Source organism: Bacillus rossius, chromosome 1, assembly GCF_032445375.1.
Source record: "Bacillus rossius redtenbacheri isolate Brsri chromosome 1, Brsri_v3, whole genome shotgun sequence".
NCBI lineage: Eukaryota > Metazoa > Arthropoda > Insecta > Phasmatodea > Bacillidae > Bacillus > Bacillus rossius.
The window spans coordinates 245,635,180-245,650,643 of NC_086330.1; the positions used below are offsets into that span (position 1 = coordinate 245,635,180).

Genomic DNA, 15,464 nt, shown 5'->3' on the forward strand with positions numbered 1-15,464 from the left:
GTTAATTCTATGATAGAGTTGTGACTAATTAAGACAAATAAAAAATTACAAATTATGCCTTACCCTTATCTCAAACTCCTACACCCCACTTTTAAATTAAATTATAATGGATTTGGTAGTGATTTAGTACTTTATCATGAAATTATATTTTGTTTTGAACCTCTTTATTTTACCCCTTGCAGCAATGGTTCAGCTTATCAAAAATTGTTTCAGACAAAAGTTTTAGACAATATATTTATAGGGTTCACAAACAGTTGGGGCTATTTGATGGTGTGCTTTCTTAGGGAATTATGATTTTTTTGTCCTCTAACCCCGGTTTTATCCACTCTTTGTAGTTAATATCAGTCGTATAAAAAAGTATTGACATTTTTTTGTTATTAGATCTTCTTAAACGTATTGCAATATCTGTTTACGGATATGATATTTATATTATTAAGTGATTTATAACGATTTTTCTGTTTTTCAAAAAACGTTTCACATTTTAATCTCTTTGCTTGGATTATGCCCATTAGCAAAATCGACAGAGATATTTATTACTTTCTTTTATGAATAAGTTTGGAAGTGATTTGTGCATAATTACGGTAGTTATCGTGTCCATAAAATTGTTACAGTGGTGGGTATAAATTTATTTATAAATTTTTGATTGGACAATGATTTTGTGATCTATGGAGCACGGAACGAAAAACTAAGTAAATATTTTCCGGAATTCGCACCTTGGTAAAGGCTACAATAGTTTCTCTTACTTCTAAATCTACATAGTTTTGACACTAAATTGCTACAGTGCTGCATAATTTTATAATATTATACATTTAAACTAAAAATGTTTAAATGGAATTCTCGAAAACAGTTTTAAAGATTTCAACCAAATTTATAGATTTAGTATTTTCTTGAGCGAGAACCGGATCTAGAAAGGTTCCGACTAAAGGCAAAATCATTTTCAAATACATTTTTGATTTTAAGTTCCTAAACTCAACAGAAAAGATATTTGTATAACATGGAGCTATATCTCATGGAAAACTAACTATATTAATGTTTTTAATCATCTTTACATTTAAAATTTAAGATATATTACAATATTTATAAATTTGCTTTTGGGGGTGTGTATATTTCCAATTCTATAATTTCGTTTTAATTTATCTCTAATAAACGTTATGATTTGCTAACATTGTTTAGTTTACTTAACCTAAAGAATCTTCGAAACCGTTAAATGTTTAATTGAGTTTCTTCTTTAAGTTTAACGAGCAAGATAAAAAAAATTTAAAAATTCAATTTTTATTTAAATAAATAACAATGTCACTACAACAATAAAATTGTGTGTGTATATATATATATATATATATATATAAAAGAAGTAGTTTAGTCATTTTTCTGTGAATAATTTATGCTAATGCTTAAAGTGTAACAAACATGTTTGTACACTCAGCTGCATAGTGCGTAATATTTTCATATCCTTCTACTATCAAAAAATATTATATTTTATACATTTTATTAATGCTTGGATTTATTGCTTAAATAGGTATGACGTTTCTGATGTGCGATACATTAATTATAAATAAAACACATTTTATATAACTGTATATAAATCCAAATCATTTGCTCACAAATAATACTTTGATATGAATTCGTGGCTTCGGTTTAAGTTGTTAAATAATATTTTAATTTTCAATCTTTAATGTGTCATACTTTAATTTATATTGGAGTTAGAGATAAAATAAAATGATCTAAAAAAATATAATATGGCTTTGATATTTTTGTAACACTTGTGATCGGCATCTTTGGAAATTGTAAGTTAATGCTTAATTTACGGTGTTAATTTTATAATAATTATTTCAGTTATGCAATCTTAATATTAACCTTATTTTCTCGTATATCAATCCAAAAAATCATACAGATTTAAATAAATATTACTTAATTTTATTTCCTTCATATTCATTTCCAATCTACGTCACGTTCAGTTTTTCCATTTGCTTTTTTGGACGCGAGATTCTTTAATTTTCATTTCTTCCGCAGAACAATTTAGACTGTAAAGCAAACATGAGTTAAAAAATGATTATTAAATGATACTTATGAGTCCTAGTTGCTATGTTCTCGGCGTGATGGCTCTAAATAAAGCCACAGTATTTAAAAAAAAAAACGGTCAGTTTTAGTTTCTGGTGTCATGGTGTTACAATATTTTCTTAATATTAAATAATAAAAAAAGATGTTACTAATTTTTTTTTCCTTTTAACGTGCCTTATTAAGAGACTGTAAAGCTGTTGTTGTAGGTGTTTGACTTTATTTACAAAATATCCTAAATCTCGGCTTCAAATGCAGACAAATGATTACCATCAGGAAGGTCTAAATATATTTTATAGCTTCTGCCAAGGGAAAGTGGGTAGACATTTTGGGCAGGTAGATACTAGTTGCGGAAGCAAATGTTCGTGTGTTGGCTTTATCACGATACTAGAAAATGGACTAGCATGTTGCTGTCTCTTCCTAGCCAGGTGGTCGTACAGACTAGCAGGATGCTGTCTCTTTCTAGCCAGGTTGTCGTACGAACTAGCAGGATGCTGTCTTCCTAGCCAGGTTGTCGCACGGACCAGCAGGTTGCTGTCTCATCCTAGCCAGGTTGTCACTCGGACTAACAGGTTGCTGTCACTTCCTAGCCAGGTGGTCGCACGGACTAGCAGGATGCTGTCTCTTCCTAGCCAGGTGGTCGCACGGACTAGCAGGATGCTGTCTCTTCCCAGCCAGGTGGTCGCACGGACTAGCAGGTTGCTGCCACCTCACAGGACGTAGAAGGCGCCGCCGGTCTGGCGGCTGTAGCCCGCCGCGGTGGCCGGCAGGTGGGTCTCGGGCAGCGCGAGCTTGACGGAGTGCGGGCTGCCTCGCCGCGCCTCGCCGCCCCTCACGATCGAGTCCTGCAGGCGCACGAACTTGGGCTGCGGGCTGGTCCTGACGGGCTTCCAGACGCTCGTCGTAACGGGCTGCAGGTAGACGTCCGTCTTCTCGGGGAAGATGGCCTGGTCGTGGCGGTAGCGCGAGCTGAGCGCCAGGTCCAGCGAGTCGGGCAGCTTGCCCATGCTGCCCGCCTGGACCCCTGGCGGGCTGCTCTGCGCCGGGCGACCGCCTGCACTGTTGCCCACCGCATTGTTGCCGGCACATGGAGCACGTGCTAGCGAAGTGAAGGTTACTAGGCAACGTCCGCACATGTTCTGTTCCCAGTTTGGTGGTAATAATATATACACCGTGTTTTTTTTTTTAAGAATTCTTTTTAATATGGTGCAAAAACATTTTCTCTTACATCTCTTGGCTTCATTCCCTCTTGCCTGAAGTACAGCTTTATTCTTCTCACGTAGCTACCAAACTCTGAAATAATTGAAAAACCACCCGCATTGTAGTAAGGTATGTTTTTGATGTCAAAACACATAAATTCATAAAAACATTCATCAAAAACCAATTAGTGCTTGATGTTAACATATTTATCATCGTTCTTCCAGATTTAAAAACGTTCGTATTTTATACTTTGATACTTCTATTTAATTTTCATTACAGTTAAAATGTACGTAATTAAAATAACTAAGCCGTAAATAGAGGCTGGTCCCATCTGAACCGAACACTCACTGCAAGCACCACTCTATTTACAAAGTTTCAACACACACGAGGTTAACATTTTGTACCCAGGTGTGGCCTAACCTGCACGTTTATATCAAAACAGAAGTGAAACTTAACCTTAGGTTTGCAGAAAATCAACAACGAGATCTAGATTGATTTTATTATTTTGATTTTATTATTTATATTCTCTTGTGAGATTATGAAATTACAAAAAAAGGAATTTCCTTAATAGTTTTAATATGTATCTCTCATCTACAAATATCAGGTACCAAAATTATTTTATTATATACACCTAAAGGCTTATAGTAATAAACAACATAGCAAATTTTTAACGTCTGTGATGATAATAAAGATAAATTATATCGCATTAGTAGTGTACATGTGGGGCACCTGCGCCAGGCTTCGAGGTTTAGATCCAAAGGACTCGACCACCATCTTGGATTGTCACGTCACGTCGGCCATCTTGGATGACCTTGAACTTGATCTTGACATTCAAAATTATGGCCAATATTCGCCAAAATCCACAAAAAAAATATTTTTTTTTGGAAAAAGAAATTCCACCAAAAATTTCAAAAAATTTGAAAAATAAACAATCATTCTACTTTGACGGAAAAATTCCCGTTTTGAGGAAAAAAAAATTCCCTTTTAATTCCTCAAAAATTCAAAAATTTTGAATTCAAAAAAATTCAAATTATTTTTGTCTTAGAAAGAACCAAAATTCCCCAACGACAAGCTATCCTAAGCCTCTTTCGGCCATCTTGGATGACCTTGACACTGACCATAAAATTAAAATTCTTTAATTTTAACTGAAAAATTCCGAAAAATATTCCACCAGATATAAAAAAATTGCTTACTTAAATTTTTAGTTACTTTATAGATTTCGGTCCACGTTTCGATTCCTGGCGAGAGTAAAAATGTAATATATGTTAAATGAAAATATATATTCTTAGAATAAATTAAAAAACTAATAAATTTTTTTTTATATCACATCCAACATCTTTAATTTTTACAAAACCGCTGCAATTATCGTTACGTCCACCTACTTGAAAAACTGTAATTTTTTTTTGCTATAAAATTGGGGGGGAAAATTCAAAAAACCAAGAAAAAATTGTATTATTCAAATTTTAAAAAAATCCGCCATCTTGAAATCAGAACACACCTTTGGAAGTTTATTTACGGCTACCATCTTGTATTCTAGAACGTTTCAATTTTTGTATTGCCACCGTCATAATAATCCATATGTTTTATGCTAGAAAATCGGAAAGAAAATTTAAATTTATAAAAGCAATTAATTAGTAAAATTTTTAATTTAATTACTACGCCTTCTTGGATTGTGACGTAAACATCGCTATCTTGAAAATCTGTATTATTATTACTTTTTAGAGGAAAAATATTAAAAATTTATAAAAAAAAAATAATTAATCAAATTTTAATAATATTTATTTAAGAAACTCATTTGTGTCTTTGGTTAGAACATTGTAGGGGCAAAAATAAAAAAATGGCGATGGATCCTTTCTCCACTTAAGCCGCCATAAGACTGCCCTCCCATCACTAATGCCAAGGTACATATATTACCAACTAGTATGATGGCACTTCCGCCATCTGGAGGCCACCATTTTGTTTTCGTCTGCTAGAGTGCGCTACCACCATATCAGTTTAATTTTTACCCACTAGAGTGAAACAAACATTAATTTATACTATGACAACCATCAAATTGTAATCTGGATGCATCTTGGAAATTCGTATTTATTAATGCAATGATTTGATTCAATCGTTTCAGTAGTATATGAATGGCGGAGCTGCGGCAGGCTTCAGGCTATGGTGTGTGGTGTCGGTGTCCGCCATCTTGGATTGTGACGACACGGCGGCCATTTTTGACTCAAAATTCCTCAAAATTCCTCAAAATTGACTCAAAATGACTCAACTATTCCCGTTTTAAGAAAAAAATTCCCGTTTTCGAGGGAAAAATTCCCGTTTCGAGGGAAAATTTCCCGTTTTATTCCGTAAAAATCCCAGAGGCTAGAAATGTCCTGATAGAGGCTTAAGCATCCTTAACTCAAGCCTCAGTTAAGCCTCTATCAGGATGTGACCTTGACCTTTGACCTTGACCTTGACCCCGACGGCCATTTTGGATCCGCTATCTTGGATGACGTAATTTTGTTTTCTCGAACATTCCGGCTTTGTGTTTTCCACCATTTTGTATGATGACGTCACCGTTGCATTTTCCGTTACGCCCGCCATCTTGAAAATCCGCAATTTTTATGTTAGAAAATCGGGAAAAATTTTAAAAATCATTAAAAAAATTATTTAATCGAATAAATAATAAAAATCTTAAAAACCACTGTTGCAGTTATGGTTACGGTCGCGATCTTGGATTATATAAATGTTGCATATTTCGTTACACCCGCCATCTTGGTTGAGTACCATGTCATTCTTACACTTTACGTTACGACCGCCATATTGGATCCTATTAATGTTGCAATTATCGTTATGGTCGCCATCTTGAAATTTAGATGCATTCTTGGAAATCCGTAATTTTTATGTTAGAAAATCGGAAAAAAATCCAAAATTCATCAAAAAATTAACTTAATATAATTATGATTGATTATATCGATTCCCGTCCTTGGTTCGAAACCGGTGAGGTCAAAAATTAAAAAAAAAAAACAACAGATCCTTCCTCCACAGAAGCCACCTACAGACTGACCTACCATCACCAATAACAAGGTATTTACCATAAGCTGGTATGACGTCATGTCCGCCATCTTGTCTTTGTCCGCTGGAGGTAGCCATCTTGTTTTCGTCTGCTAGAGTGTGCTAGCGACATGTTAGTATAATTTTCTCTTCTCCATACCTTTAACCTCGACTGCTGGCATTAAACTTTGACCTTGACCTTGAACTTTGACTTTGACCTTGAAATTTGACCTAGGCCTTAAAATTTTTACCGTGACCTTGATCTTTGACCTTGACCTTGAAATTTGACATAGTCCTTAAAAATTTTACCGTGACCTTGAACTTTGACCTTGATGAACATCATGGATCCGTCATTGTATGTTCAGTTCTTGCTACCAGGAGCTACCATATGCTAGTGGTCATTGCTACCATCATGTTTTCGTCTGCTGGAGGACACCATATTGTGTACTCGTCTTACCATCATGCTAGTTTTATTCTAACCTGCTACAGTGTAGTAATAATTTATTACTACTGAGGTGCCCGCCATCTTGAAATTTGACCGCCATCTTGAAATCATGTAATTATTTAGCTAGAAATGCGGGAAAAGTTCAAAAAGATTCCGAAAAAATCAATTATTAATTTACAAATTGAATCGATGGATTCCTGTCCACGGTTCGATTCTTGAACAGTGCCAGTTGTAACTAATTATTAAATAAATTTTAGATTCTGTTTTCCATTATCTTTCGAGGAGTTTATTAATCATTCACTCTACGAAAAACAACTCAAGTCAATATACCTGACCAACGAATTAATACAGTGCCGATTAGCCTATAATGAAAGTCTAATTTTTCAATAATCTGAATAACATATAAGCCGTTCATGTACAAAGCCACACATACAGGCCAATTGTCTTCAGACCATGAGACCGAGTCATGTCATTATCAGACGTATAGGCTAGTCATTTCAGGACTGCATGACCTTCGTCGTTAGCTAATTATATTCAATTAATCCATCATGACATTTTTATACATTCTAAAGGACCAAGTAACCTTGAAAAATATTTTAGTAACACCAAGAGGTTTTAAACTAGTACATATTCAATCACAAAATTTTGTACTACGGGCAATCATCAAAAAGGAAGCACCAACAACGAAAAGGCAGCAACGCCAACAAAAAGACAGATCATTTGGAAGCACCAACAACGTAAAGGCAGCACCGCCAACGAAAAGGCAGCACATTTGGAAGCACCGACATCGAAAAGGCGGCACATTTGGAAGCACCGCCATCGAAAAGGCGGCACATTTGGAAGCACCGACAACGAAAAGGCAGCACCGACAACGAAAAGGCAGCACATTTGGAAGCACCGCCATCGAAAAGGCAGCACATTTGTCATTGACTTCAATATTCATTGGCTCCAGGAATTCGCTCGCTCCAATTTTCATTGGCTCTAATATTCATTGGCTCCAATATTAATGGGCTCCAATATCAATTGGCTCCAATATTCATGGGCTCCAAATATATTCTGCTAGCTTGTGAACTTCTCATTGTTGAACAAAGATAGAGTTCTAGTACAAGACAGAATTTTATGTATTTTTTTATTTTTTTTATTAATTTTATTTTATTTTTAAAAATTTTTTACCCTGAAATTTTATGATATCAAAGAAAACTTGTGCCGTTTTTCTCCGTGTGCTTCTGATTATTTTTGTCAATATTATGGTGGTTTTCTCCGTGTGCTCTCGATTATTCTTGTTTATATTTTGATGGTTAATCCGTGTGCTTGCGATCGTTCCTGCGGTTTCGGTCAAAATTCAAGGTCACACTAATCCATTATGGCCACCGTGACGTCGCAATCCAAGAGGGTGGACCGTGAGAAATCTGAGATGCACTAGCAGGAAGGACGAACTTCCTTCTCCTTGGAGACTATCGTAGCTATCCTTCTTATGCGATCGATAGTGAGCATCCCGCATATAAGAAATAAATATTATTTACCTGCAAGCTATACGTGACGTCATCTGATGTTGAAAAGCGGAACTAGTTGCGGCACGTACCTTTGCATAAGATAAATTAACTCTCGCTGACAAAATATTTAAAAAATTGTATTTAAGTAATGGTTATTAATTTAAACTCTTAGTTTGCATCTGGCATTAGTCTCGGTAACTAATATGAATTCCGATTTAGGATCTGACGCTGTATCGAAAGAACATAGGTGTGAGTTTTGCAGCAAAGAGTTTATCTTGAGAAAGAATAAAAGACAACACGAGAAGAATGACTGTGTTAAAAATCCACTACGCAATATGATAAGTTGTGTTCGATGTAGCAAGTCATTTACGCGGAGAGAGAGCTTAAAAAGACATGGCAGAACTTGTAACGCCAAGCCTGCGTACAAGCTAGAGGACAACGATGAATCTACTACACTAAGGAAGAGTGATCTACATTACAACAATAATTTTCCTGGCTCTTCCGATCTCGACAAAGAACTTAAATTGAAGGAGGTTGATGATTTATGGAAGAATGAAGACAGTGGAAGAATCCTTAAAGAAAAAGTGAGAATATATTCCAGCCGAATTCAAGTAGATCTTTCCTACTTTGTAGAAATGATGGACTCCTAAAAAGGAAGCATGAAGACGATGAAGACACTTCAACATCATCAACATCGAATTCTTACGGTAAATTGGGTGAAGACGATTCCTTCTACGGTGATTGTTACAGTGACTCTGAGGCTGTTGACAAAGACATAGACTATGATGAAGCACCTAAAGCTGACAAGATCGAAGAATGTGGTGGTGTCCTGAGACCGAAACGATGGAAACGACGTGATATATTAAATAAATCTGATCAGGCTTGTGATGATCACCGTCTCAAAAATGAAAGTTACCCTGAGGTTGGTGGTAAAACGGAAGACACCAGAGATCATAATATTTATTATAAACGTGCAAGGAAGATGGTGGTAGAAGAAAATGATTACACATCATGGAAAGATCCAAACATATTGGTTGTCCGGCTAAGACTTCTACATGGTTCGCTTTGTGCAGGAAACTATTCGTGCATCAAAGAAATATCCTTCATACTCAAGGAACTGAGGAAAGCTGGCTACATACAATAATGGCTTGTTTTACTTGCTTTTGTATAATGTAAAGAAATAAATAATTTAAATTATAAAAATGTATTGTTTTTATTTCTTGTATTCTGATTTCTAATTAAGACTTAGATCTCGCAAATTGTGCTTCCTTTTTTTGCCTTTTTTTTTTTTGATGGAGCTTTCAAATGTGCTTCCTTATTCGATGGTGCTTCCAAAATGTGCTGCCTTTTTCGTTCGCGGTGCTTCCAAATGTGCTGCCTTTTCGTTGTCGGTGCTTCCAAATGTGCTGCCTTTTCGTTGTCGGTGCTTCCAAATGTGCTGCCTTTTCGTTGTCAGTGCTTCCAAATGTGCTGCCTTTTCGTTGTCGGTGCTTCCAAATGTGCTGCCTTTTCGTTGTCGGTGCTTCCAAATGTGCTGCCTTTTCGTTGTCGGTGCTTCCAAATGTGCTGCCTTTTCGTTGTCGGTGCTCCCAAATGTGCTGCCTTTTCTTTGTCGGTGCTGCCAAATGTGCTTCCTTTTCTTAGTCGGTGCTTCCAAATGTGCTGTCTTTTCGTTGTCGGTGCTGTCAAAAGTGCTGCCTTTTCGTAGTCGGTGCTTCCAAATGTGCTGCCTTTTCGTTGTCGGTGCTTCCAAATGTGCTGCCTTTTAGTTGTCGGTGCTTCCAAATGTGCTGCCTTTTCGTTGTCGGTGCTTCCAAATGTGCTGCCTTTTCGTTGTCGGTGCTTCCAAATTTGCTGCCTTTTCGTTGTCGGTGCTTCCAAATGTGCTGCCTTTTCATTGTCGGTGCTTCCAAATGTGCTGCCTTTTCGTTGTCGGTGCTTCCAAATGTGCTGCCTTTTCGTTGTCGGTGCTTCCAAATGTGCTGCCTTTTCGTTGTCGGTGCTTCCAAATGTGCTGCCTTTTCGTTGTCGGTGCTCCCAAATGTGCTGCCTTTTCTTTGTCGGTGCTGCCAAATGTGCTTCCTTTTCTTAGTCGGTGCTTCCAAATGTGCTGTCTTTTCGTTGTCGGTGCTGTCAAAAGTGCTGCCTTTTCGTAGTCGGTGCTTCCAATTGTGCTGCCTTTTCGTTGTCGGTGCTGTCTTTTCGTTGTCGGTGCTTCCAAATGTGATGTATTTACGTTGGCAGTGCTGCCTTTTCGCTGTCGGTGCTTCCAAATGTGCTGCCTTTTCGTTGTCGGTGCTTCCAAATGTGCTGCCTTTTCGTTGTCGGTGCTTCCAAATGTGCTTCCTTTTTGTTGATGGTGCTTCTATATTTAATGTTGTTTTGACGCTAGTATTATTTTAAATGGTTCTTGATTTGACTAGCGTATTATTCAAACCGGTTAATGTATATAAGCGAGTCCTAGACAGCAGGACGCTCAGTTTGTTACTGACGTCGGCGGTGTAAGGATCACCTAGTTTGTTTAATCTGGTGCATAAATCGCGTAATTGCCTGTTCTTGAGACTTCGATGGCATTTTACCGACTTTAACGTCGAACTCGGAGGTTGTACCATCGTCTACGGGAACCTTTACGACAGCTACGACGGAGAAGGTGCAGATCCCGTTGGCAACGCCTCTGACAACACTGGAGGAGACTTCGGTATGTGCTGTTCCACCATCAGCTGAAGTTTCATCAGCATTGAATACTTCAATTAATGAAGAGCGTACTTCGCATCAGTGCAAAAACTGTGGTGCATCATTTACTATCACCTCAAATGCTTGCAGACATGAAAGAAGCGGTTGTTCTAATAATGTTCAAAGAATACAATTTCAGTGCAATAAGTGCAATAAACTAATTTCACGTCTCGATAGCTTACATCGTCATTATAAAAAATGCTCCGAGACGTATAATGAACATGGTTATTGATTTGACTCATGTGTTGTACCGGCTAATGAGACTATATAAGTGCTATGAACTTCAGTCCGTCTCTGGCTGTGGTGATGAACGGATCGGATAGACATTTAAATTTATGTAAAAGGCTTAGTCCGTACAATAAGAAGACTGTTTGAATCGAGGAATCCCCGAGGCTTTGGTAATTTGTCAGTGTTTTTTGTACTTGTAGTAGTGTATTGAATTTAAGTAATAAATTTTTTTAAAAGAACTTGTGGTGTTATTATTTTCTCAAACCTAACACTTTTTTAGTATTTTTTTAAATTAAAGTTGTTTTGTATTGGCCAGGGATCGAACCAAGGACCTTAGTCGATCCAATCAATCATTATATGGATTACTAATTTATTTAATGAATTTTGGATTTTTTCCCACTTTTCTAGCTACATTATTACATGATTTCAAGATGGCGGCCGAATTTCAAGATGGCGGGGGGACACCTCCATAATAAATGATTACTGCACTGTAGCGGGTTAGAATAAAATTATACAGATGGAAATGTACTCTATAATAAGGTACAGGAGCCAAATAAGGCCACGTTAAGGTTTGGCTGTGGTTATAAAATTTATGATAGTATATACAAGTTTAGAATTTTACTATGTAATAAGAACATAAGTGGAGATTTAAAAAAAAATACAGAACACGATTATCATAATTATTATTTTTCCAGGGTAAAAAAATATAAGGGCATAGCAAATGGCCTTATTAAGACGTCCGGTGCCAAATAAGGCCACTAGGTGTTGCCTAATAAGGCCATCATGCATGAAACATAATAATACAATGAAAAAATACATTCATTATTAGAAAAGCAGTTTAAGAATGAAAATTAAGGAAAACTAAATGTTACACATAAGTTATAATGTTATCAATTTACCAAAAATAAGAAAAACAAATACATGGCACAATATTAAACTTGAATTTGCATCGGTCATACACAATAGCTACAAGAAAAGTTCCTTTACACTAACAATACCCAAAATAAATAGTCTTGTCACAAATATACCATTAAGAATGACTTTACACATGACAAAGTATCACATAATAGGAGTAAAAAAAAGTGACCTGACCCTTATTGCATGAAAAATGTAGAAACATTTGTGTGTTTAAACAAAGGACGTAGGCATACTTGTTTCCTAACTGTCAACTGTGTTATTTCAATAATAATATTTTTATGAGGCATTATTAATGAAAGCCTAGAAATTTCAGTCAAGGACTTCATTAAAATCTACTCTAATCATCACAAGTAGGGCAAACAAATGGCCTGTCATCACATTTGCCAAGTCCAACACACTGTTCATGATAATAAACTCTGCATTCTGAACACAATCTCATGTCTATTATTTGATGTTCTTTGCAGATAGGACATGACCAATCCTCTTTTACATGATGATGTTTTGTTATCCCACTAGATCCAGCCTGAGGAGCCGTGCGATTCTTATATCTTGGTGTCCGAGAAGCTGCTCGTTTTATTTCCTTTCTTGGTTCAGTTATCTTCTTTGGACATTTTCCGGGAACTGTTTGTCGTTTGGTCTGAAACAATGATTTTACAATACGTTGAGCTCGTGAATTTATTGCTTGGCATCTTGGTGTTGTAGATTTTTTCAATTTAGGTGTTGCCAGTATATCGTGGAATGTTAAACGTCCATCATTGTTTGGAAAAGTGTTCAATACTCCGCGATCAGATGGCTCGTTGCTAGAACTAACAATGCTTGCACTTACATTGTCAACTTTGTCTTCGCTAGCCACAGTTGCATCGGGTTCGGTGTATGTCAGTTCAGATGGGGCGAAAGCTGCTTCAGGAAGAATGTTGCAATCGTAAGGATAGATCCCAGTTCCTCTAAACCCAGCAATTAGATTGGCAGGGGTCATTGACTTTACCCATACCTTTGAAAAAATCAGTCCAAAGCTTACACGGTTTAAAGTTCTGTCGCCTTGCGTGGTCCAAAAATTAAGAAGCTCTTTATCCCAATAGTCTTCGAAAGGGCCGAATACAGATTTATCGAGTGGTTGTAGCTCGTGCGTGCAGTTGGATGGAAGGCAAAACAAGATGATGTCGTTCTGTTCGGCTACATCCACTATATTCGCATCTAAATGGGACTTCGCTCCATCAAATATTAAAAGTATTTTCCCAGGGGCCTTGAATTTTGAGAGATGGGTTACCCACTTAGCAAATACCTCGCATGTCATAGAGCCTTTGTCAGTCATTTCAATAACTGTTCCTGCAGGCATGTTTTCTTCCCACTCTGGCTTGCAGCGTTTTCCTTTAAAAAGAATCATAGGAGGGATAGCCTGGCCGATTGCATTACCACAAGCAACAATTGTAACATTTTGTGCATGCTCCGGTGCAACGAGATGAACTCTCTTATTCCCCTTTCTGCCATATACCTGTTGCTGCTTGTGTAATGTCAAACGACAGCCCTTTTCGTCAATGTTGTAGATTTTTTCCGGATGACCTACAAGATTATGTGCCTCTAATATTTCACGTAATTTAACAAAGTAATCACCAACAATGACTTTGTTAAGTTTAGCTGCTCTACCTGCATTCATTGCTTGGGCCTTCCTTTTTGAAATGTCTGGGTGTCGTTGAAGAAATAACTTTAACCACTTTTTACCAGCCATTTGGGAATTCTTATTGAATGGATGGTTGATAGAATTCAACTCGCAAAACGAATATACGCTCCTTCTTAAAAGTTGTGCATTTAACGGTACCCCTACCTCTCCTAACCTGAAAATACGATTGCATAATAGGCTTTCTTCTTGATCTGTAAGTAACGCACGTCTTCCAAGTTTTTTCTCGCTACTTCCGGACAAAATATGGTTTCGCAATGTCCGTCGTGGTATATTGTACTCACGCGCAACTGCTGCAACTGGCATGCCATTTCTGAATGCTGCTAAAGCTGCCACAAGCTGGTCAGCGGTCCACTTTGCTCGTTTACATTTAGTGTCCATTTTCATCTGAAACAAAACAAGATGTTTCAAGAAATTAATTCACATGAGAAGTACTGTAATTTATTTAGTAGACAATTAATCAAACGAATTAAAGCCACAACAAATGTTGATTACATAATATAAAACCATTGCACTGTGAATATAGCAACATATCACAAAATACAACATCGACACCTAATAAGGCCAGCACAGTATCTTAATAAGGCCACCTTGGCCTTATAAAGACACCTACACTTTGTGTCTTTCATTAATTTCCTTACAACAGCACAATTGGCTGACTGTTAAAAACATACTATATTCTGAAAGCTAACAAAATACCCTTTCGTTTAATGTATTGATGTTCTATGTATAAAATCTAGAATCATTACTATGACATAAACATTACTTACCAAATTTGTTTACCGCAAGTCAGACAAAACATTCTTCACAGCCTGTCTACGACGTACTTGGCGATACAGCTCGCGCTACCTGTTGTGTGAAGCTGATACCAATGGATGTACCGGATAGTGCCGCTACCTATCGCGTCGAGCTACAACTACGTGCTACAGAGCGTGGTGGCCTTGTTTGGAGACTGGCCTTGTTTGGCGTCTGTACCTTACAAGTACACACACAATATGGCGTACTCCAGCAGGTGGTCGCTCCTGGTAGCATGTACTGAACATAAAATGTCGGATCCATTATGTTCGACAAGGACAAAGTCAAATTTCAAGGACAAAGTAAAATTTCAAGGTCAAAGTCAAATTTCAAGGTCAAGGTCATATTTCAAGGTCAAGGTAAAATTTCAAGGTCAAGGTCAAAGTTCAAGGTGAAGGTCAAATTTCAAGGTCAAGGTCAAATTTCAAGGTCAAGGTCAAATTTCAAGGTCAAGGTCAAATTTCAAGGACAAGGTCAAATTTCAATGTCAAGGTCAAATTTCAAGGTCAAGGTCAAATTTCAAGGTCAAGGTCAAAGATCAAGGTCAAGGTCAAAGTTCAAGGCCAAGGTCAAAGGTGTGGTGACCAGATAATTATACTACATGGTATCGGCACACTCTAGCAGACAAAAACAAGATGGTGGTCTCCAGCGGATGAAGATAAGATGGCGGACATGATGTCATACCAGTTGATGATATATACCTTGGTACTGGTGGTAGATCAGTCTAGGTAGCTTTCATGGAGGAAGGATCGACTGTTTACTCTCGTCGGGAATCGAACCAAAGACGTACATCGATATAATCAAACAGAATTCAAATACGTTAATTTTTTGATGAATTTTGGAATATTTTTTCATTAAAATCGGATAATAAATAAAGATTTTCAAGATGGCG

The 15,464-nt window shown here is 37.0% G+C and overlaps 1 protein-coding gene across 1 annotated transcript; it reads right to left on the minus strand.

Annotated features, from left to right (window-relative positions):
* Window positions 1-1,898: 1,898 nt before the first annotated feature.
* LOC134546350 (uncharacterized) lies at window positions 1,899-14,577 on the minus strand. Its single transcript, XM_063389130.1, has 3 exons — window positions 14,548-14,577; window positions 12,579-14,164; window positions 1,899-3,114 (listed from the first exon to the last, which is right to left on the minus strand). The coding sequence occupies exons 2-3, from the start codon at window positions 14,162-14,164 to the stop codon at window positions 2,766-2,768; spliced, it is 1,935 nt and encodes a 644-aa protein (XP_063245200.1). The 5' UTR covers window positions 14,548-14,577; the 3' UTR covers window positions 1,899-2,765.
* Window positions 14,578-15,464: the final 887 nt, after the last annotated feature.

What these genes read in the sequence shown, in the direction of transcription:
- LOC134546350 (XM_063389130.1), bottom strand. Translation starts at nt 14,164, where the DNA reads ATGAAAATGGACACTAAATGTAAACGAGCAAAGTGGACCGCTGACCAG. An exon ending in CATCATGTAAAAGAGGATTG is followed by an intron (nt 3,115 to 12,578) that starts GTCATGTCCTAT and finishes GGTGGGCAACAG; the next exon opens with TGCAGGCGGTCGCCCGGCGC.